Here is a 24,340-nt window from a genome sequence, read left to right on the forward strand (position 1 = left end):
ATGCTACAGGACACTTTTGTGTCCTGTTAGAAAATGTTTATGAAACATAAATTACAAAATATTTGACAGGTTATATTAAATAGAGAAATAGATGTTTCATGTGTGTTTGGGTTTTATTTTCTCTCTCTCTCTCTCTTTTTTTTTTTTTTTTTTTATCATATTAGGTTGTTGAAGACTGGAAATTCATAGCCCAAGTACTTGACCGGATGTTTTTGTGGACTTTTCTCCTGGTTTCAATAATTGGATCACTTGGGCTTTTTGTTCCTGTTATTTACAAATGGGCCAATATCCCCATACCAAATCATATTGGGAATACAAATAAGTGATGCTGTCTCAAGAATGGTCTCGACAGGATTATCCAAAAAAATTGGCAATTATGAAGGAATAAAATAGAATAAATCATTTTTAAATTTTAAAATAAGATTGGTATTCTCACACCCAGTATAAATCCCAATTTATGGACATTAGCTTTCTCTTAGAGATGGTCTCTAATAGGGCCAACCTGCAGAAATAATGGAGCTCCCAAAGTATATTGTTTAAATAATTGCATTTTGAGATGCTAGATAGAATTAGAAAGGGCTCTTCAAATTGTGTCATTGATCATTGACCAATTCCTCTTCTTTTATTACTATTGTTCAGTTGTTTTTCAGTCATGTCTGAGTCTTCCTGCCCTCATTTGAGGTTTTCTTGACAAAGATGTTTTTTGCTATTTCTTTCTCCAGTCTATTTTGCAAATGAGGGACTGAGACAAATAGAGTTAAGTGATTTGCTCAAGGTCACACAGCTAGTGTCTGAGGCAGGATTTGAACTGAGAGAGATGAATCATCCTGATTCCAAGCCTAGTGTTCAATCTGCTTTGCCACTCAGCTGCCAAAACATCTTCCTTAATTATAACAATTTATGACCAAAAATGCAGAGGGCTTTAAAGAGAGGCTTTCCTCTTGATACAATTGAGGAATGATGATTTAATTTATAACAACAACTCACATTTGCCCAAAGATTTAAGGTTTAACATTAATTTGAAATGTTTTGCCCTCAGTGATGCAATACAAAATTTAAAATCCTAATTCTTTTTACCCAGTCATCATAAATAATCTCTATATTTTTCATTTTATGTAATGTTATATTAAATATATGTTTTTATTTTATGTAAAATTATAAGTGAATATCATGCTGCTTTTTGGTCTTTAAAAATCAAGATTTCTTTTGAGTGTGTATGACAGAAAGTTCCCCAGAGTTTTCTTCTTTAGATGTTTTGTGTTATTTTGTGTTATTTGTGTTATTTCTCCATATCTCATTTCACCATAAATGTGATCCCATTCTTTACTATAAAATCATATAAATGTTAAAGTTCTTGGATGCATGTTCCTGTAAAAGCATTTTCTTCAGGGCACATAGTTTTATTTTTGTTAGCATCTCCCTTCCCCCATCCTCATTGTGGCTCATCAATCAAAGTAACTCATTTTGGTTTACATTTAATTGAATTGTAATATTATCTCAGGAACATCAGAATTCAGACTCCACCTCCAGATACCATCTGAGTAAGCTTGGGCCAGGCATCTAAGCTTTTTTTTTTTTTTTTTTTTTTGCCACAGTTGCCTAGGACTTACTACTAAGTCTCAATTCCATAGTGATCTAGAGAAGAGTTTTTCACACTGTCTGAAATTCCAGATCCCTTCCAGTATTATCCCTTTATTCTTGTGTTTACTTTTTATTTAACATTATTCAAAATATTACAATTTTGGATCATCCTATCTCTACCTAGAATATGTACTATATACAGAAGGTATTCTCCACAATTACAAAGACAATTCTGGATGGAGCTTCCATACTGGATTTCCTAGTGGACTTTCTTTTCTATACAAAGAAGCTTAAAGTCAACATTCAATCTGCCTCCAATTTGCTAAAAGCTCATGTGATGCAGTAAATAGAGTACCACACCAGGAGTTACAAAGACTCATCTTCCTGAATTCAAATCTAGCAGCTGTGTGACCCTGGCCAAGTCACTAATTCTGTGTACCTCAATTTCCTCATCTCTATAATGAGCTGGAGAAGGAAATAGCAAACCAGTCCAGTATCTCTGCCAAGAAAACCCCCAATGGGGTCACCAACAACATCTGTGCAGCAATGCTGAGCCTTCCTAGGCCTCTCATTCTCCAAATTCCCAGTCTAACTTAGGCAAGAGAAGCAAAGCAAAAGCAACTGCATCTCTTGGTGTGATGCACTTGATTACAAAGTTAATTTCCATAACGATTTTAAACATACAATCATGGCTAACGGAACAGACAAGAAGGTCAGTGATCTTTCCATTTTAAATTCTTGAAGGTTCACTTGAATTTAAATGGCTATTGGACAGTCCAACCAAGATTGAGGTGTTTATTCTGCAAGTTAACCACCTTCCGAGGGCAGGTCCCATGTCTAATTAACTTGCATTTTATAGTTAGTAGATATTTTAGATAATCCCATTTGATGATCATGATGATGGATTGGTTTAAGGAGTCTCTGTTGCTTAATTGATTCTAATATTTTAGAAATAGCCCATGTCTCCATTCATATAGAATCACAGACCTGGAAGAGACCTCAGAGAGCATCTGGTGCAACGGTCTCCCTTTACAGAAAAGGAAACAGAGGCCCAGGGACATTCAAGCCAAAATTAATAAGCATTGGCGGCAAGACTCGGAAGAGAATAGCATGGGATGGTCAGGCACAGATGGGTTGCCATCTGTATTCTGGAGGGAATATTCAAGTCTATGAGATCACAGAACTGCGGGCATATTGAAACTGTTTAGCACTGACATGCCTGGAACTCTTAATGGCATTCCCACCCTCTGTGACTAAAATGTTTCAAGTACAAATAAAATTCATAAAAATGTGTCTCTTGAATAATGGAGAAACCAGTCACATTTTCTGCAGTTTTGCATGCTTTATTTGTGCACAGGAAAACAGACTTTAATTCTGAAGAAAAAGAGAAGATTAACATAGTCTCTGGATTATTAGCTTTCTCTTTACAGTCAAGATGGCAGATTAGGGAGGTTTAAAGTGGGGCTGAGGTATACTCTCTGATAATAGTATTAGATGCCATTTTTTCCTTTGGATATTAAGCAACTTTGACTAGAGGTCAATGGATTCCACTAGATTTGGCAATTCTAGGAATGATGGGAAGCATAAACCCCATTATAGGGTCTTGCATTTTTTTTTTGTGGGTTGTAGACCCCAGTGGCAACTTGCTGAAATCTATGGAAGTGTTCCCACAATCCTGTTTTTAAATAATAGAAGGAACTGCTCAATTCCAAATAGATATTAATGAAAATAAAGATTTTCACCCATCCCAGTTTGAGGACTCTTGAGGACTAGTTTCAGATCTCTGTTTCTCTGAGGAAAGTTTAGCCCAAAGGTAATCAAGAAAAATTTGATTTGGGGAGTAGGAAAAGAGTTGTGTAAGAAAGGCACAGGTGAACCTCACTTGGGAAAAGAGAAATTCATAAAATTTCTTGGGTGGATGGAGTGTTTGTAGAGCAAGTCTCTTTCTAAATAAGCTTACAGTTCAGTTACAGAAAAGAAGGAATCCTTAGGTGAAGACTTTTCTAAATGCACACATGAAGCACTCAGTGAATGCATGTTGAATCCAATTGGACCTTTGGGGAAGTGAATAATTGCCCCCAACTTCATGGATGTGAATTCCCTTACGAAGGCCCACACATAAAATGCAAGCTCCCCAAGGGCAGGGGCAGGGCCATTCTTGGTCTTTGCATTACCAAGTAGACCTAAGGGCTGGCACAGGAAAGGAGTTTAATAAATTTCTATTGAGTTGGTAGATTGATATTAGTGAGGGGGGAGGGTCTGTTTTCAGTTCTCATCCCATCAAAGATTCCCTTTATTCCTTGTTTTAAATCAGAGGTAGACATAGAACTCACAGGACCACAGGCGGGGCTTGTTCAAGTCCCTTATTTACAGAGAAGGAAACAGAAGAAGGTGGAAGCAAGCTCCACCACTTAGATTTAAGCCTCTTTCCAGGCAACTTTGGACACCACCTGGGTGCCGGACATGATCTTGGACAATTCCCTCAAGCTTTTTGTCCAAACCGATTTGTAAGACTATAAGTAACATTTACTCTGAAGGTTTTTGTTTGGTTGTTTGCTCATTGTTCAATGGGAGGAATAGATAACAAACGTTTGTGAAAAGAAATAAACACATTTTATAAGATTGTAAGTTACTTGTAACAAATAATCAGCAATCAGAATTTCTCTCTTTAAGGGGAAAAGTTTCCTCACCAGAATTCTTAATAAAAATTATAATTATAGGATTATTATCTTATATAATAATTATTATATTATAATGAATAATTATTAAGTGCTTTAAGTTTAGCAAAGCCATGTGCAGGTTATCTCATTTGAGTCTCACAACAATCTTGGAAGTAAGTGCTTTATTATGGATTTATTATATGGATGAGCATACCGAGGCAGAGATTAATTGGCTTGCTAGTATGTCTTTCTGACTCCAAATCCAGCCTTCTAACACTGTGCTACCTTGCTGTCTAATTATACCGATGAAATCACAAGTCCTGCCAAATGCCTCCAGACTCTGTCAGGGTTTCATCTCTAGTGATCTTCTCTTAATCACTGAAGTATTATGAAGGCTCCTTCACATCCTCCAGGAAGCCTTCCCTGGCTACTTCCTTTTTACAAATTTCCTCCAGCACTCTGTTCAGATCTCCCTTCTTTCTATTCTGATCACAATAAGACCTGAGTTCATATCCTGCCTCTGCTGTAGCACTTCGGATGTTACTTAATGTTTTTGGGGCCCCGGTTTCCTTGGTTTCCTTGTCTGTAAAACAGAAGGGCTGGATGCTAAGATCCCTTCCAGCTTTAAATCTGTGAACTGATAACTGTTAGGATCCTTTCAGTTGTCTATCTCTGATCCTTTGCTTATTTGTGTACATAACTTGTTCCCTACTAAAAGGTAAGCTCTTTGAAGATGGAAATTGTTTTTTTCATCCTTATTCCCCCAAGTGTCTTGCACTTAATGAAATTTTGCTAAATTGAATTATGCTAAAGATACAAAATTCCCACATAGAATTGGGCTTTCCCTTATTTGTTATTTTCCTCACGTTAGATTATTTATGATATTTGATTATCTATACTCTTTGATATAAGGGATAAACATGTTAATACACTGTTTTCTTGTGTAAGTGGTGTTAAGGTGTCATGGGGGAGTGAAGTGTGAAGAATATTAAGATGTAAGTTAAAAAGGAAAGTTTACTAGCCGAAAACATATTCCCTTAAAGAAAGATGGCGGACAGAGTGAGCTCTGGAATAGCAGCAGGTCAAGCTTTGGCAGGGAGAGTCACAAAGGCCTTCCTGACTGATGTGATCCTGTGGCTATACTTCATCTCCAGTCATCAGAGGTTGCAAAAACAACCCTGCTGTTCCTAAAATACAAACCAGAATGAAAATCCACAGGAAGATGCGGTCGATGACCATGGCAACATATTTCCAGTCATCTTGAATCTGAAAAAACACAAGTGTAAACATGAAGACCAAAAGAAAATTCAGTTTAGCCTCAAAATGTCTTCCCTGATCTCTTCTTCCTTTCCCCAACTACTCGTGGCTTTTCCCCTTTGGGCTCACCATTTTGTACCCTGCTCTGGCCTGGGTCTGACTCAAGCTGGGTTCTGGTCATGTAGGTTCAATATAATAATGATTAACATTTACATAGTGATTTGAGGTTTTCAAAGTGCTTTACAGATGCTACCTCATTTGGTACTCAGAACAACCCTAGATAGTAGATATTATTATCCCCATTTTACAGATGAGGAAAACGAGGCAGCCAGTGCTTAGGTGACTTGACCAGGGTCAGATGTGTCTGAGGATGGAGTTGAATTCATATTTTCATGATTCCAAGTCCAGCTCTCTATCTACTCCAAAATGGGACACTCATAGGTCATCGAGCAGTAAGGAAAAAAAAGTTTACTTAATTACAGCAGGAGCCAGGAAAGGCATTAAAAACACTTCAAGTTGCTTCAGTTGAGTAATTCTCTTGCCTGAGTGGATGATGTGATGGCAAAAAGCACCAATAAACATGTTCATATGTATTTGTGCATATATACACACAGGTATGTATATGTACATGCACACATATGTATATACATTTCTAAACAGAAATACCCTTTATACACACACACACACACACACACACACACACACACACACATACATGTTTGTTAAACTGAATTGAATTGTCCTGCTGTCAGCAACCCATCTTCTAAAATCAATGGCTCTCAAAGCATGTCCAGAGAATCTCCAAAACCCTTTCAGAGGACCTACAAATTCAAACTTTGTTTTTATTTTGAATATTCCCAATAGCTACATTCTAAATAAATCTAGATCTATCTAAATATCTACAAACACAGCCCACAGCAAGAAAAACTCTTTGGAAAGCTCCTCAATTATTTTTCATAGTAAAAGGGGATGCTGAGAACAAATGTCTGAGAAGCACTGGTCTAGATCTAAAGGAACGTTCCCTGGTTCTCTCATATGTGGCAGCCTCTCCCTCTCCTCTGTGCATAGGATTTAACTAGTCTTCAGAGCTTTTCCCACAGACTTTTATTAGACAAGGAAAAGGTCAGACTTTGCTAGATTAAACCTTTCGAGTATGGTCTGAAGCAAAAATGAATTAAATAAACTTGGACTTGGTTTCTTTGTGATTTAACGTCAGGAATACAAAAAAGGCCCATAAAGAGCCTTGATTTTAAGTCAGATCCTATGGCTTCATTTTGTAGAGTAAAAAAAAAAAAGCCTCAATTCCAGATCTTCTGACTGTACGTCCATCATACAAAACGATCTCCTTGATCAATGAGGTAGGAGGCCGAAGGAATATTGTCACCCCCATCTCAGATGAGAATACTGAGGCCCACAGAACTGATGAATGGCAGAGCTGGGTTCCAGTCCGAGTCTGGTGACTTCAAGTTCAGGGTCTTTTGACCCCTCTTCACCACAACAAGGTCAGGATTAAATAATGAAGGAAAAGAAAGGGGTGACATTAATTCAGTGACCCCAGGACAATTAGAAGGGACTTCAGAGGTCACCTAGACTGGCCCCTTCCATTGTTCGGATGAGGAAACCAAAGCCCTGAGTGGTTAATCAACTTGCCTGTGGTCATACAGAAATAGTTGGCAGAATCAGGATTTGAACCCATATCCCTTGCCTCCAAATCTAGCTATTTCTTCAACTGCACCATGAATGTGGACTCTGGAATCTTTTTCCCCCTGAGGCAAATGGGCTCACAGCTAGGAAGTATTAAGTGTCTGAGGTTACATTTGAACTCAGGTCTTCTTGACTTCAGGGCTGGTGCTCTATCCACTGCGCCACCTAGCTGCCCCTCTGGACTCCTTCTATGTCATTTGGTTGAAATTTTGTAGAATTTACTGGTTTTTTTTCAATCAGAATTTATTAAGCACCTACTATGTTGCAGACAGTGGGGCTAAAGACTGAGGATAAAAAGAAAGGTTCCTGCCTTCATGGAGCTTTTAGTTCAACAAACAGCTAGATGTAGACAGGATATATTGGAGATAATCATTACTAGAAAGCCAGAAGCATTGAGGGGGATTAGGAATGACTTCCTAGAAATGGTGGGATTTTGGCTAGGCCTTGGAGGAAGCCAGAGGAACCAGGAGGGACAGATGGGAGGGAGGCCATTCCAAGCACCTGGTGGCCAGAGAAGCTGCCAAACCAATGGGGGATGGAGGGCTGAGACCAAAAGGGCAGGAGGATGTATTTTTCATTCTTTTCTATTTTGGGGATGCTAACAGGAAGCCATCACAGGCAGCAGTGAAGCGTCCCCCTCAGAGTTCACGTCTGACACAGGGCTACATGACCCTGGTCAACAATTTAGCCTCTTGAGGTCTGTTTCTAAGTTACAGCACCCAGACTGATGTACATTAGTCAGAACTGGGTTCTTAACCTTTTTGGACGTCAGAGTCTCCTTTGTTAGACTGGAACCCTTCCCAGAATCATGTTTTTATATAATACATAATATTGCAAAGGAGCCAATTATACTGAAATAACAATCACCAAAATATCTGTTAAAAACAAATTTAGATACCCTCCTACAACCTACATTAAGGAGCCCAGGTTAAGAGCCCCATGTGAGAGAGGTTCCTCATAGGCAGTTTTAATGAAATAAGACGCCCCATCAAACAAAAACTGGAAACTGAGTCACTCCACTTCCTCCCTGAATGGTATGTCCAGAACGGGCAAGTTCACTGACATTCTCCAGGCCGGGCTAATCCCCTCCCTAGGGCCTTCCCATCCAGAGCATCACCCAGGGGCAGCAGGTATATGAAAGGTCAGGCCATGATGCTCTGATGCTGAGCCACAAATAGCAATGAATGAGAAGCAGATGGAATCCAGGACGGAGCTCCACTAGCTGGGCCCAATCCAGCATCGACTCAACCCTTCCAATTAGAGGAGGAAGCCGATGCTGCTTTAATTACTCTCCTGGACAAGGCAGGAGGAAAAGACTCAATGAGAAAGGCTGAAATTTAGCAAACAACTACATTTAAAGAAGCCGTCACATGGCAACGGCAGAAACCTGGAATCGAGGCATTCAATTAATCTGTAATGAAAGGGAGAAAAACCCTCAAGTCTGCCCCAAAATGAATTATTTTGCTCCCTCTAGGCCTTAGGCTCAATATCTTTAAAGGTCTAATTATCTGCTTTAATGGCCACAAGATAATTTATAGAAAAGGCTGAAGCTTGAGCTTTTTTTCCCCAGAAAGCTATTTTTAATACTAGCATCTTGAATAGAGGAGGATTTGCAGTCAAGACTCTGAGTTCAAATCCAGTCTAACTCTCCCCCTATTATTTTGCATTATTTTGCCTATCTAGGGCAGCTGGGGGGGGGGGGAGCCATAGTGAATAGTGTACCAAGTCTGGAGTTAGAAAGGCTCATCTTCCTGAGTTCAAATCTGACATTAAACACTTCTAGCTGTGTGACCCTGGGCAAGTCCCTGACCCCTGTCTGCCTCAGTTCCTTCATCTGTCAAATGAATTAAAGAAGGAAATGAACAAATCACTGCAGTATCTCTGCCAAGAAAGCGTCAAACAGGCATGAAGAGTCGGACATGACTGAAACTGAATCTTGTACTTTGGTGAGGCAACAAGCTATCAAGGATAGAGAGATGAGTTCAAATTCTGCCTCTGACACATCCTAACTGGACAACTCTGGGCAAGTCACTTAGCCTCTCATTGATCCACGCCCTTCTGAGACCTAATTTCAGAGGAAGTGCTCATCAACACTTGATAGGAATTTCCTAGTCCAAAATTCTCCAAACTAGAAATTGTAAACTCCAGGCCCATTGGTAGCAAAACCCCAGTGTGCTGTCAGAACCATTCGAAAATGTAGTTGGAAATATATAAATAAGTAATATAAAATATTATATTTAATTATTTTATGATTATATAATATATTAATATAAAATTATATAGAATTATTAAACATACACAAAATAAATAAAAATGAACAAGCAATATAATTAATTAAGTAAATAAATAAATAAAAATATGATAGAGCATAGACAATGTGTAGTTTTTTAATTTGACACCAGGCTCTAAAACATATCTTGTACCTTTATTCAAATTGTATTATGTCAATAAGAAGCAAGCTCACTAAAGATAGGGACTATTTACTTTTTGTCCTTGTTTTCTCCAATGCCTGACACATAGTAGGTGTTTTAATAAGGGTTGTTGAATAGCATAATTTCTCAAATGAACAAATGGTCTATCTTTCAAACTCTTCCCAAGTCCCAACAAATTCTAGCAAGCAGAAAACTCCCATTGAAATCAACAATAATACTCTACCCAGGTAGTTTAGTTTAAGAAATGTTGAGGAAGGACAAGAAATGTTAGAAGAAAAATTATATTTCTAAATATCCAACAAAAAAAAGAGAGACATGAGATCAATGAATTGGACATGACACTAAAAAGAAAAAATACATAGAAAAGCAAAAGCATACACAAAAATAGGTATTCTGACAATGACAGATAACCAAAATTAAAAACAAAAATCCTTGAATTAATGAAATTAGGAATTGATTTTTTTTAAAAAGGTGGGAGAGAGGGAATAATGTCTCATATAGCACCTACTATGGGTCAGGTACTGTGCTAAGTGCTATTTATAAATATTATGTCATTTGATCCTCACAATAAGCCTAAGAGATCGATACTATTATTATCCCCCTTTTACAATTTAGGAAACCAAGGCAAACAGGTTTGCCCAGAGTCACAGCTGGAAAGTATCTGAGGTCATGTCTGAGCCTGACTTCAGGCCCAGGTGAATCCATTGTTCTACCATCTGCCTCTAACAAAAACTAATAAAACACACAAACTATTAGATAATTTGATCAAAAAGAAAAATGTTTTTAACACATGGATACCTATGGAACTGCAGATGATATGGTTATATGGGAATTCTACCCATAAATAGGAAACTAACTTTTTAAGACCAAAATTTGACAAATGATTAGCTTGGATGGAGAGTTGGATTTGAATCCCAGCTGTGCTAGCCATGAGGCCCAGCTACCAGCCTGGAGCTCAGTTAATAAAGTGAGTGATGTGGACTCTATTTCTAAAGGGCTTCTAGTTTGGGGTTTTCTTTCTATGATGGGGAGCAAGGTGGGAGAGGGGCCACATTCTATAGAAAGAGTATTGACTTATGTCCATATATAAATATTCTAGACCAATAGAGGGAGAGTAATGATCGATAATCTCATAATGTTATTAAAATTTGCAAAGCTCTTCACAATCATTACTGCTTCTGAGTCTCTTAATGACCCTGTGAGGTAGATAACAGGGTACCAGAGCTATTGCCTTCTCTTTCCTTCTAAAGGGCAGAGATGGGATTTGAGTCCAGGGCCCAGCTCCATCTTTTACACGACTACCTCAAGTAAGACAATCATCACTGCCATCTTTAAATTTGTTTGCTCATCCATAAAATGGGGATAAAGTATTACCTTTCCTGTATAGTAATGGTGACTCTCTGTGACTGTAAAACCTGACAAAAGTTAGTTACCTGTGAGCTGGTGAGCACTAGTGCTGGCTTTCAAAGTTCTCCTGCCAAAGATCTGCCCCTCCTCTGATGAGAGTACTGGTTGCTCTTCTACCAATACAGAATATAATTCCCTTTGATTCAGGTTTGAAAAGGTAGAACAAGAAGCACTATCCCTAGCTGGAGCTCCTTTGATTCACTTCAACAAATGAAAGGCAGGATGGGGTCATTGTTAAAGAGTTGAGCTCGAAGCCAAGAAGTTCTGGGATCAAGTGTGACCCATGACTCACATAGACTGTGTGACCCTTGACTCTGATCAATCAGAAGTTGCAGACAAAGAACCCACCTGCATTAGTCCAGGGATTAACCTTAATGCCCATGACTATAAAAATGGACTGAATCAGTGAGGGTTGGTTTGGTGGGACAAAGCAGCCTGTAATTTAGTAGTGTCAGTGGCTAATTCTTCAGAAAAAACCCAGAGTCTTAATTAGCATCTCATCTGGCTTCTAACTTTCACACCCAAACAAAAGAATATCCAGGAGACATTTTTTTAAACAAACATCCATTATGAAGATTGCACTAGCAACAGAGATTAGTCTAGTAATCAGCTTTTTGTTATTAAGCATCCTAAGGCTGAACTAATTAATTTTGAAGGCAAAAACATCTTGTAAGATTACCAGAAATGACTTGGGTAACCTGGGGGTAAAATAAATACAGGAGCCAGATGTTGAATTAGTTGGTTGGAAAGTTTCTTCCATATTTCTATCCCTCTCCCTTCCTTGGAGTTCAGATGCCTCTTTCTTTCCTCCAGGCTCTGACTGATTTAAAGCCCTGCCAAACCTAACCCTTCCCCACATTTACCATCTTCTTAACCTAATTCTGCTTTACTCTCCACTTGAAAATCCTTCACTCCTGTCCAATTTGCTGAGAGGTAATTTTTGTATAGAATATTCCATCTCCATCGCCTCTTCTGTTTCTGCATTGCCTAAGAATTCTCTGCCCCTTTACTTTTGCCCCCCCCCATTCCCTGATTCCCCTCAAGACTCATCTCCACAATTACCTATTCCAGAAGCTTTTTCTTAGTCCCCCAAAGGCTGATAATATCTTCCATCTACTTGTAGATAACTTACATGAACACAGCTGTCTACATTGGCTTTGTCAGCTTATAATGTAAGCTCTTTGAGGAAAATGATTGTGTTTTTGCCTTTTTTTGTGTGCCCTCAGCATCTATCATAGCATCTGCCACATAGTAAAGCACTTAATCAATGCTTGTTGACTGACTATGTAATGGAGATAATAATACAAATGAAAAAACTTGAGATCAGAGAAATGGGCTGATTTTTCCTCAAGGTCACACAGATAATAAATGCCCTCTAGGCCAGTGGTCCTTAAACTTTTAAAATAGGGGGCCAGTTCACTGTCCCTCAGACCGTTGGAGGGCCGGACTATAGTAAAAACAAAAGCTCACACTCTGTCTCTGCTCCTCAGCCCATTGTCATAACCACATAAACGTCCTCAGCAGGCCCTCGGGCTGTAGTTTGAGAACCCCTGCTCTAGGAAGTTCAAATAAATCTAACCCTCCTTCCACTTGTCACTTGTGGGGCAAGGACCAACTGGTTCACAATTAAATTTTGTTAGAGACAAACTCAGCATCTCACCATCTCAACTTCCTGGACTGCTTTTGTCTTTTATTGTGCAATAACCTACATAATGCTATTTCAGAGTGTCGTATCATATATTCTTTTGTTGGGAAGATGGGGAAGATGGAGCTGCTTCCCAGAGCTGTGAGGATCCCATGAAATAATGTTTGCCTAGAGCTTATCCTATATCTACTCTAGCATGCCCTCATATATTTGAGATTTCAATTCCTTGCTAAGCACTGTTGCTCTCTCTGTCCTGGTAGGAAGACCATTCTCCTTGGCTGAGCAAAGAGAAATGAAACAAGAACTGAGTGATTCTGCCTTCTCCTGGTTGCCACAGTGTTATTGCTATAGTTTCTGTGGAAAGTACAGGGTCTTCTCTCCTTGGGCAGCATGGTCTAACAGGACCTGGAATAGGGAGACTGCTTCTATCTCTCCTCCATCATTTACTGGCTGAGAGTCCCTTTATTGAGTTTCTTTTCTCATCTATAAAATGGGATTAATAGCACTTTCCTCAAGAGCTGTTGTGAGAATCCAATGAGATAATGCGTGTAAAGGGCTTTGTACCTAATACTACCTCAAAATGCTTTGAAAATGCCAGCCCTGCATTCCCAATAAACTTTTCCAATGTGGCTGACATCTTGCTATATCCTTAGGACTCTTGAGCTTTGCCATCTACCCTGAAGCTCAATTCACCTACATGTGTTTCCCAATTAAAGTGTGAATTTGTTGAGATACTCTTTTTCTATTTGTCTCCTGAGAACTTAGCACTATTTGGTATACAATAAGCATTTAATAAATATTTTTTCATTCATTCATTCATTCACATATTAAATGCCTAACATGTATGTAGAGTATAGTTCTCATAGCTGGAATGGGCCAAGACAAGGAAAGTAGTAAAAATTTATGTAGAACATCCCTTGCCCTCCACTCCACAAAGTACTAAAACTTTTCCCATGGGGAACATGCCACAAAGTGGCACTTACACTCTATTTGTTACTAATAAACTTTCCAGTGGGGAAGACGCCACAAAGTGGCACTTACACTGCATAAATTAGTAACAAAACTTTCTTCTGGGGAACGTGCCACAATGTGGCAATTACAATCCACAAATTACTAAAACCTTTCCCCATGGGGAAGATGCCATAAAGTGGCACTTAAACTCTGCTTGTTACTAAAACCTTTCCCCATGGAGAAGATACCACAAAGTGGCACTTACATTCCACAAATTACTAATAAACTTTCCCATGGAGAACACGCCACAATGTGGCAATTACAATCCACAAATTACTAAAACCTTTCCCCATGGGGAAGATGCCACAAAGTGGCAATTACAATCCACAAATTTCTAAAACTTTTCCCGTGGGGATGACAACACAAAGTGGCACTAATACTCCACAAATTACTAACAAACTTTCCCATGGGGAAGACATCACAAAGGCCATTCTTACCTCTTTGGCCTCGTTCTGTGCCTTCATATTTTCTGCAATGTATTTGACGCTTTCAATCGCATCTTTCATTTCTGGAGACAGAACTGAGAAGGAAAGCATGGCATCCACAGATTCCGAGCTGGAGCTCCTTGGAAGGTTGGAGCTCAGGTTGGAGAGCTTGATCCTCTGGTGGCGGCAGACGCCACATGCCCCATCCTGACAAGTCGAGCCCCCCTTGCAGCATTTTGCTTCCGAACCCCTGAAGCAGTTGAGGTTGGATAGCTCAGCGCTGGAGAATGGCCTGCACTTCTGAGAAGTCTCCTCGCTGCTGGCAGGTCTGGCCATGAACATGATTTTGGGCAGCCAGTTCAGGAATATGGTCTTCACCCATTGGGGCATCGTATGGGTCTTGGGGGTACGGTAGTGTACGTTGAGAACAAAGACAGTAATGACGATAGAGAGGGTGACAAAAATCATGGTGAACAGGAGGTATTCCCCGATCAGGGGGATGACCAGAGATGTGGAAGGGATGGTTTCAGTGATCACCAAGAGGAACACGGTCAGGGACAAAAGGACCGAGATGCAGAGGGTCACTTTCTCCCCACAGTCGGAAGGCAGGTAGAACACCAGCACTGTCAGAAAAGAAATCAGGAGGCAGGGAATGATCATATTGATGGTGTAGAACAGAGGCAGGCGCCTGATGTAAAGAGAGTAAGTGATGTCAGGGTAGATCTCTTCACAGCAGTTGTACTTGATGTCATGTTTGTACCCGGGGGCATTGATAATGGCCCATTCACCACTTTCCCAGTAATCTTTGAGGTTCATCGAAGAGCCAATCAAGACCAGGTCGATTTTAGCTTTATCATAGGACCAGGAACCAAACTTCATGGTGCAATTTTGATAGTCAAATGGGAAGTAAGTTACATCAATTTTGCAAGAACTCTTAAAGATGGCGGGAGGGATCCAAGTCACTTCTCCTGTGTATTTCAAAAGGGCCTTTGTCTTGTCATCAACTTGGAAATCCCCAACTGCACTGTAGGAACAAAAGGAGCACAGGGAAAAATCACGATATAACTCAGCCTATCAAGAAATTTTTATTTATTTTTTATTTTGAATAAATATTTTATTGAATACCTAAAAAAAAATAGGGACAGTTGGTAATATAGGGAATTTAGTGCGCAGCCTGGAGTCAGGAAGACTTGCCTTTCTTAGTTCAAATTCAGCTTCAGACGCTTAAGCTGTGTGAAGCTGTGTGAGTCACTTGACCTTGGTGCCTCAGTTTCCTCATCTAAAAAATGAGCTGGAGAAGGAAATGGCAGATATCTCCAGCATCTCTGCCAATATAACCCCAAATGGAGTCATGAAGAGTAGGATAGGACTGAAATGGCCAAACAAGATAATATCCATAATACCCTATATCAGTGAAAAAAATGTTAAACTGTAATCGGTGTCTTCTTAAGTATTCAGGGAATCATATTTACTTCAGATATGTTTTGTTCTTTCTTACATGTTGCTTCCCCCAAACAGAATGTAAGCTCTCTGAAGGTAAGGCCAGTTTCATTTTCTTTTTGTGTCCTCAGGGTCCAGGGCCTGGCACATAATAGAGACTTAAATAAATTTATGTTTTGTTGATCAAAATAGTAAACTCATAGCCATTGGGAAAGCTCAGTTATCTAGAGCAATATTTTGCCCAAGGGTACTGGGTAATGGGGAGGTGACTATAACAACAGTAAGGGTTTTTAGAGGATGTTGTGTTTCATTGACAATGCCTGAAACATGCAAAGTCTTTGAGTGGAGGCTAGATGGTCACTTGAACTTGCTCACTAGTCACTGTGGTTTAGTGGAAAGGGCATCATATTGGGAGTTCGGGCACCCAGGTTCTAAGTTCCAATTTTTCCACTGACTCACTGGCTCCTCTCTGGAATTGTTTCTTCTTTTGAAAAATTAGGGGGTTTGACTGGAGCAGCCTCCCCAAGGCCTATTCTCCAGATCTCTGGTCTTTCAGAAGAAATAATACTATTTCCCTATCTGAAATGTGAAATATGAAATTAAGTATGTTATTAAGATAGTCACAGGCAGCAATTTTTTTTGGTGTGGAAATAGCTTATTGATTTCGTCCTAAAATTTTCCTTTAAATCCAAGAGTGATCTGGGGCAGTCAGAGGTCATAGGATGTGGGTTCAAAACCAATATCGGATGATTACTACTTATGTGACATTGGGTAAATCATCTAACCTCCTTGGCCTCAGTTTCCTCTTGTGTAAAATGAGAGGTTAGACTAGTCTAGGATCCTAAGATCCACATTCCCAGACTCACCCTCATTCAGGAATGTTTGGGCTGTGGCTGGCCCAGATGGAAGGCCACACCAGTCCTGGAAAACCATGTCCTTTATGTGCCAGAGCCCCGACCTTCTGGTGCCAGAGCCAGATTGGAGCCTCTGGTAAGATCGCAGAATGCTCAGATGGACAGACTTCTTTTGGGGAGAAAGTACTCTCTACTGTCTCAGGCTGAGCTTTCTTCTGGGAACCATGGACAGAGGCTGCTGGGCAGACCCTTCTGACTTGGCTCTACCAAATGGTCTGGGATTTCCTGGCCAGAGGTGTTTCCTCCCCTGAGGAGAATTAGGCACTTCTACTTTAGGTTGGATTATTGGCTTCCCCCAAATTTCTCTTGGTGCTCTGGTGGAAACAGTGATGAATTTGGAGGCAGAGGCAGAGGATCTGGATTCAAAACATACCTTTACCAAACCACCCAAACCTTAGTTCCTTATCTGTAAAATGGGTTTAGGGTGGTCTCAGATGATTCTCGAGCCCCACCTCCACCTCTAACTATGCTCCCTGTTCCCAGCACCCTTACTTATTGTATAGCACGATGTCAGGCTTCCATATTTTCTGGGAGGGCACACGCATGAACTGAGCCCCATCGTAGTCCGCTGGATTCCACTTCAGCTTGTAGTCATTCCAGATCTGAAACAAGGGAGAGAATGAAGAAAGCAGTTATACTCCTTCAGAATTCCTATAACATAGAGATTTTCCTGGCTTTGAGCTCATCTGTAATCCTGGCTCCTTTCCTCCCACCTAAACATTCCATGTGTAGCACCTTTCTTCTCCATCCCCCTTCAACTTGCTGCTACTATCCCTACATGGCTGTCCTTGGTCATATTCTATCCCATTTTCCCACCATGACTTTGCATGAAGTATCCCCCATGCTTGGAAGGCATTTCCTCCTCATCTCCATCTCACAGAATCCCTTTCTCTTCAAGACTCAGCTCAAGCACCATCTTGCCTTTCTTGATCCTTGCTACCAGGCCCCCCAAATTTGCACATATTTGTATTTTAGCTAATTCACATATAATTGCAAATATCTGTATCCTCGTTATGCATATTTTTATGTACTTATATATTTATTTATTGTTATTCTTCCATTAAAACATCAGCTCCTTGAGAATAGGGTCTGTTTCTTTCTTTGTATTTGTTTAGCACTTAGTAGAGTGCCTGGCAAACAGCAGGTGCTTAATAAATGCTTGGTGATTGATTCTTCTTATTTTGGAAGAAGGGGCTATTATTGCTCCTCTGAGTCTGGGATATCTTACGAGAACAGCTGCCTAAAGCAGAGTCCATGAGACCCTAGGCTCTGAGTGAGTGCCTTGGTGTCAGCTTGACAAAAGGCACATCTATCCTATGGTTTTCCAAGTTTGTGAGGGCAGAGAAATCCTTGTGATCTAGAAAGCCTCAGAGTGCAGTGACAGCTGGGCCCTGGCCTGGCCCAAAAGGGTCACTGGTAGGGCAGGCCATTATTTCTTGTCTGACAGCAGCTCTGGGCAGTATCCTCCCTGGAGAGAGTGTATGTTGGCTCTGAAGTCACTGGCCTTAATTTAATAAGGATAAATTGCCCTGTCTCCTGGCTATTATTTTAAAAGATCTCTTTATGGCAACAGGAAGGAGATCAGGGCTGGGTGGCCCTGCTCCCCCCAGGATCCAAGCTGAGATATCTCACTCAGTGACCCCTAATGGGAGAAAGTAGCCAGGACTGAGCACTACCGGATGCCCTTCAGGGAACCACAGTGGTCTTTTAGTTAAATCCATACCTGAACACAGATCTCACCCACAACATCCTTGACAAATAGCCATCCAGCTCTGCTCAAAGGCCCCCATGAGGGAGAATGCCCCACCTCTCCAGGCAGCTTGTTCTCCTTTGGATCAGCTTTCCTCATTAGGGAGTGTTCCCTCACATCAAGCCTAAATCTGCAATTTTCATCCATATGACAAAGACTTGATGGAGCTGTTGGATTTCCCTTCTCCCCTGAGCTAATTATCCCAAGGTTTTTGAATTATTTTTGTGTCATAGACCCCACTGGCAGTCTGGGTAAATCTATGGAAAATAAAGTTAAATTCACAAAATGCATTCTAGAGAAAACCAATCATAGTGAAATATAATTATGAAATCTTTTTTTCCAAAACAAATTTTCATAGATTCCAGAATCAGAACCCCTGCTTTCACTGTGTGAGCCTCTTTACCATCCGTACTGTTTTCTTGGGAACATTATATGGGGCACAACTGATAAAACACCAGTTTATCAATGTTCTTCTTAAGCCATCGTTCCCAGAAATGAACACAGTATTCTAAATGAAATTCAAAGGGGACGGAGGATGATGGTATCAATACTTACCTCCTCTTGGAAACTCTATCCCTTTTAAGCAAGTTCAAGATTGCATGTGCCTTTTAAAGGACTGTTCTACCATTCCATATGATTCCCCTTGTAGACTACTAAAACTCCTTAATCTTTTTTTGGAACAACTTTGCCTAAGTCTTCTTTCCCCATCTCATACTTGTGCGGTTGATGTTTTCCTACCCATCTATGCCTACTGAATTTCATCTTATTGGATGCAGCCCAACACTCTAGACTGGCAAGACCTTTTGGCATCCTGACTCTGTGGTCTAGCAGGCCAGGTATCCCTCCTAGATTTGGGTCACCCACCCATCTGAGAAGCACACCATCTATGATCTTGGATAAAGGTCCAAGTCATTGCAAAAATATGAAACATCACAGGCCACGCACAGATCTCTGAGGCACTCCACTGGAGACCTCCCGCCATGTTTACAGTGAACCATTTTGTATCTATTTGATCAACTTTTATATCTATTTGATCAACAATTTATTTGATCAAAAAAGTGTTTTTTCCCCTCTAAAATCTGCGCAAACTTTTATCTACAGGATTTCTATCATCTACCAGATTGGGAACTCTATAGAAAAAGGTGATAAGGTTTGATCAGCATACTTTGTTCTTGATGAAGTCCTGCTGATTCTTGGCAATCACTGTTTCCTTTACTACATTTCAGCAGGACATTTCTGTAATGATCCATTCTAGAATTGTCCCTTGTTTGGCTCATGAGTAAAGAAAGCCAAACATAGAACACAATCTTAGAACACAGAATGTTCTGCCTAGAAGGGCTCTTGAAAGTCTTGGTTGAAAGTGTCCTTTAAAACATAGAACTTTCTGTCCAGAAGGACTTTTTAGAAGGTAGAACACAGAATGTCTAAGTTAGAAGAACCCATGAGAAGAATGACCACAGATAGCTGAGAATGTCGGAAGTAAAAGGATCCTTCCAACATGGAGGAACTGTTGAGATCATCAGATTTTTTTCCTTCAATGACAGATGAGAAAACAGAAATCCTGAAAAAGGGAGGGAGCCTCCCATAATTCACTGCACATGGAGTGAGTGACAGCCTTTGCTTTGGGGGTCCCCCAGGTGTGAATTGCAGTGCAATGACTGCGGATTTCAGAGAACCGCCTGTGAAACACACCTCCCACATTGCAGCACGGTGGTAGACAAGAAGTGCTGAATGTAATATATAGTCAGAAAGAGACAATGGGTTAACGTATAATGAGAGTGGTACATACAACACTGCACTTTTTAGGTTTGTTTTTTGCTAAAAGGCACAAATTCTATCGATGATTGGGGAGGAAAGGGGCAAAAAGAGTGCAAATTCTTAAAAGAGCATCAATTACACATTTTAAAAAGCAGAATTTAAGAGTTAAGTCTCAGTTTCCTACCAAATGAAGTTCATGTCCACATGAACTTTTATATGATCACATTGACTGTGTAAATCAAGGCACCCTTGAAACTTGTGAGATTTGTAGAATTTGTACCCCAGAAACAAACCAAGATTTTGCCACTAGATGTCAGCATTGACCAAGGGAAAGATTAATGCCCGGTCCCCTGGCGTCAAAACATTTGTCTTAAATGTCTTGTTTTGGGGCAAAACCAAGTGTTTTTGAACATCTTTGTGGCTGGAGTAAATGAAGCACCAGATTGTAAAAAGCCATCACTTCCCCTTTCCTCCCTGACAAAGGAAGTTCAAAGTCAGCATTCTTTAGAATGGAAGCCCCTTGAGGGCAGGGATTGGGTTTCCCCTTTTCTTTGTATCCCCCCAAACCTCCTTATCTCAGTGCCTGCCTGACACATAGTAAACATTTAATGAATTTTGGTTGTCTGGTTGATTTGGTAAATGCTCACTGTTTACAGTGTGTCTTGAAGGGCAGTGTGGGGTAGTGAATAGACCTGCTTGCAATGTGTCCTATCAGTGCACTAGGCAACAACCTGAGACAGGAAGGTGCTGACCTGCATTGGTGAAGGGGCTTTTCCTGACGGGGAGGTTCCCTAGATCATCGAAATCACTGGACTAATGCCTCTATTCATCCCTACTGTGTGCAGTCCACTTAATTTAGTGTTGAGGGAGAGAGGACATTTATGTTTGCCTAATGGTAAAATCCCTGCCCTCAGGGAGCCTAGGCACTGAGTAAGTTATATGCACTTTCCAGACGGGCAGTACAGACTGCTACTTATGGCTGGAGGTGAAAGTAGAAAAGATCAGTGAAAGCTTCCCGGAGAAGAAGACTTTTATTCTGGGCATAAAGGATAGAGGTGAAGGAATTTTTAACTGGCAAGAGGAGGAAGGGCATTCCAAACCCCGAAACTACACAGACGAAGCACTGAGATAGGAAAGAACAAGGCATTTAAATCCAAGTGTTCTCCTTTGGATCTTCTTACTCAAAGTCATGGTGACCGTCTTTTGTTATTTCCTCTAACTGCAATGGCCTTCTGCACTCCCCTCACAGCTACCTCCTCTCAAAGATTTAGCTCAAATGCCTCTTTCTCCAGAAAGATCTCCTAATCTATTTGAAAATGTTTTCTCATAAATTGTCTCAGACAGATTTAAGCAGCAACATAAAACTATAGAATCTCTCCATTTTCCCTCCTCTACAAGCTCCAAGAAGGCAGGGACAATGCCTTATTCATTCCAGTGTAACCTCCACAAAGGTGTCAATATACTAGATATTTATCAAATGTTTGTAGAATACACACTCAAGCCTATGGATCTTTGGGATATTGAGGTTACATCATTTCCTGTTCTTTCTTCGGCCATTGTTGAAGTAAACTAAAGACAGGTAACCTCTGGTGGATTATAGGGGCGAGACATCACCGAGTGTCCCAGATATGGACAACAAATGTACCGCAGTAAGCACTGACATGGCCCTAACTACGTGCACATAGTAGGTGTTTTAATAAATGCATGTTGATCGATTGATCTTGATTCAGAAGCCAAAAGGCAACTGTCTGGTATATAAAAGATCCTTAAAAATGTTCTTGATTAATTGTTTTTGATTCACAAGCTACAAAAGATACACATCCTCCCATTATCCTTATTTCCCTTATTCCTTTTAGTCCAACTCCCTAATTGCTATTCTTATCCTTGCTTTGTATTGCTTTGTTAATTCTGGTCCTATATCCTACTGTTCTCCTTTCTGTTTGAACAATCCTTTAGAACCAGTTCCAGCTTCTCGTGCAAGCTCCAATTACCCACACTAACTCACTCCTTTTTCTACCCAAACAGATTCCAAATAAGTGGATTTTGGCTGAGTCTAAAGAAGAGCTTCCTATCCATGAGGGTAATGTCCAAATGGAATGGTCCATTTCTCCCACTTACAGGAGGTATTCAAGCTACTCCTTCCCTTAATGCCTTCTCTTTAGGGATGATCTCCAATTTATCTTCTGTATATCTTGTTTGTATTGTTGTCTGTGTGTCTTGAAATCAATGACCCCCAGTTTATTTAGCACCTTACTTATCCTTTTTACCAGGTAAGATGAGACCCTTAATGAGGACTCTCTTTTTTCTTCTCCCATGATGTTGCCTAGGACAGGGCTGGACCTGTATGTAAAGTGCAGGAACCAACTGATGGGTAACTCACGTGTTTCAGCCAGAGGTTGGTTTCCATAATCTGGTTAACTTCATCCTAGTCAAGAGATTTGAAAAAAAAGAGGAAGAAAAATCCTGGATTTGTATTGACCATGGAAAGCTCTTGCCTTTGTACCTCCCTTTTAGAAATCAAGTTACTGCCCAGCACTCACCACTTTTACCAGTTGGGACATGGACACCTCAAATTGGATAATGACCGGGTCAGACACATTGGCTACTGGCCGGATGATTTCATTATAGCCCTGAAACAGGCGATTGAACAGACGATGCTCTGCCTCAGAGCCTCCAGCCCCTGTGGAGAAGATGGACAGCATATTTTCTCATTTGGGTTTAAGAGCATCAGCTGCTCAATTATTGAAGAGGGGAAACAGAGTTAACCAGCACTTTACATGAAAAGCATTTGGCAGTTTTAGTGGACTGCAAGCTCAATATAGGGCATCTAGCTGGCTCAGTGGATAGATTGTCAGGAGTGGAGTAAGGAAGACTCTATTTAAGTTCAAATCTGGGCCATACTAGCTATATGGCCCTGTCTTCCTCAGTTTCCTCACCTGTAAAATGAACTGGAGAAGGAAATGGCAAACCATTCCAAGAATCTTTGCCAAGAAAACCCCTAATGGAGTTATGAAGAGTCAGACATGACTGAAAATGGCTGCACAAGAACAACAAAAGTTCAAGATGAGTCAACAGCACAAGTACAGCTATGTGCAGGCTAACTGGGATTTATTATGAGAGGTAGTGAACATAAGGGAGGAGGAGCTCCATTGTAGTTAAATTACACCTGAAATACCATTTTGTAGAAAGGCTAGAAGGTGTCCTGGGAGGAGGGCATAAACTATCCTTGTGTTTAAGGGTAAAAGCTGGATCGAAAGTTTTAACTCTACCACTAATTTTATGTGTGACTCAGAAAAGTCCTTTATCCTCTCTAAGCCTCAGTTTCCTTATCTGTAAAATGGGGCAGTAGGGCTAAACGTCTCTTAATGTCCCTTCCAGGAATAAAAATGTTAATTCTATGGATCTAATTCTTTAGGATCTTTATCAGTAACATCACATTCAATTGAACAAATATTTATTAAATGTGGGCAGTGAATAATAAAGACCATGTAGATAATAACATACTGGAGTTTAAGTAAAAAAGATTTGGGTTCCAATCCTGCACCTGAACTTTTTTTCTATGTAACCATGGACAAATAGTTTAACTCTTCTGAAGCCACAGGAAATTCTGGAAGATTATATTATGGATGAGTTGCAGTCTGTCTTGGTGGAGTGGCCATTGATTAGACTTTAGAGATCTGGTATGACTTTCTTATTTTATACAGGAAGAAGCTGAGGGCCAGAGAAGTGAGGCTGTTTGCAGAAAGTCACAAGTAAGAAAGGATGGAGTCAGGATCTGAATCCAGGGCTTCTGATTATAGAGTCCACATGCTTTTTTACTATATGATGCTGAAAGGAGCTGCCATATTCAGGGAATCACAGAGACTTAGTATATTGATGCACAGTCAATGGGTTTGGGGCTGGGGATATAGTTTCGCTGGGGATGGGGATGGGTTTTGGGGTTGGAGATGGTGATAATTGATCTAGGGCTCCATATCACTTTAAGAATGAGAGGAAGTTTCAAGTATGGAGGAAGTCAGCCTAAGGTGCTTTTGAAGGAAGGGGATCATGGGAAGGATATCCACTCCAGGCCTGGGAAACTGTGGGGAAAAAAGGCACAGAGATAGGGAGAAAGCATCAAGCTAGAGACTCTCAGTCCTGAGACAGATATGCAGAAAATGGTGGGAGCCAAACTGTAGGGGGCTTTCAATGTCAGGACCATGAGCTTATGTTTATTCATTAGACAGTGAGAAGGCAAGTTAGACTTTTGAGCAGAGGAATGGTTTGGTCAGACTTGTACATTATGAAGATTACTTTGGCAGCCATATGAAGGATAGATTAGAGGGGGAAGAAATTGGATGCAGGAAGACAAGTGAG

General features: G+C 40.4%; 2 protein-coding genes across 5 annotated transcripts in view; one reads left to right on the forward strand and one right to left on the reverse strand.

Moving 5' to 3' along the window:
• CHRNA5 (cholinergic receptor nicotinic alpha 5 subunit) overlaps positions 1-2,883 on the forward strand; it is a 31,804-nt gene extending 28,921 nt beyond the window's left edge. For all 4 annotated transcript variants that reach the window (XM_074296488.1, XM_074296485.1, XM_074296487.1 and 1 more), the window contains one exon: positions 165-2,883. In XM_074296488.1, the coding sequence (XP_074152589.1) occupies positions 165-326 (162 nt within the window). In that variant the 3' untranslated portion in view covers positions 327-2,883. The remainder of the gene's footprint in view (positions 1-164) is intronic.
• CHRNA3 (cholinergic receptor nicotinic alpha 3 subunit) lies at positions 2,861-22,663 on the reverse strand. The gene is made up of 5 exons (XM_074296484.1): positions 22,525-22,663; positions 22,365-22,409; positions 16,969-17,078; positions 14,135-15,146; positions 2,861-5,507 (listed from the first exon to the last, which is right to left on the reverse strand). Exons 1-5 carry the CDS (start codon positions 22,543-22,545, stop codon positions 5,379-5,381), a joined length of 1,317 nt encoding a protein of 438 aa, XP_074152585.1. The 5' UTR covers positions 22,546-22,663; the 3' UTR covers positions 2,861-5,378.
• Between the last annotated feature and the right edge of the window lie 1,677 nt (positions 22,664-24,340).

This window comes from Sminthopsis crassicaudata, chromosome 2, assembly GCF_048593235.1.
Source record: "Sminthopsis crassicaudata isolate SCR6 chromosome 2, ASM4859323v1, whole genome shotgun sequence".
NCBI classification, from domain to species: domain Eukaryota; kingdom Metazoa; phylum Chordata; class Mammalia; order Dasyuromorphia; family Dasyuridae; genus Sminthopsis; species Sminthopsis crassicaudata.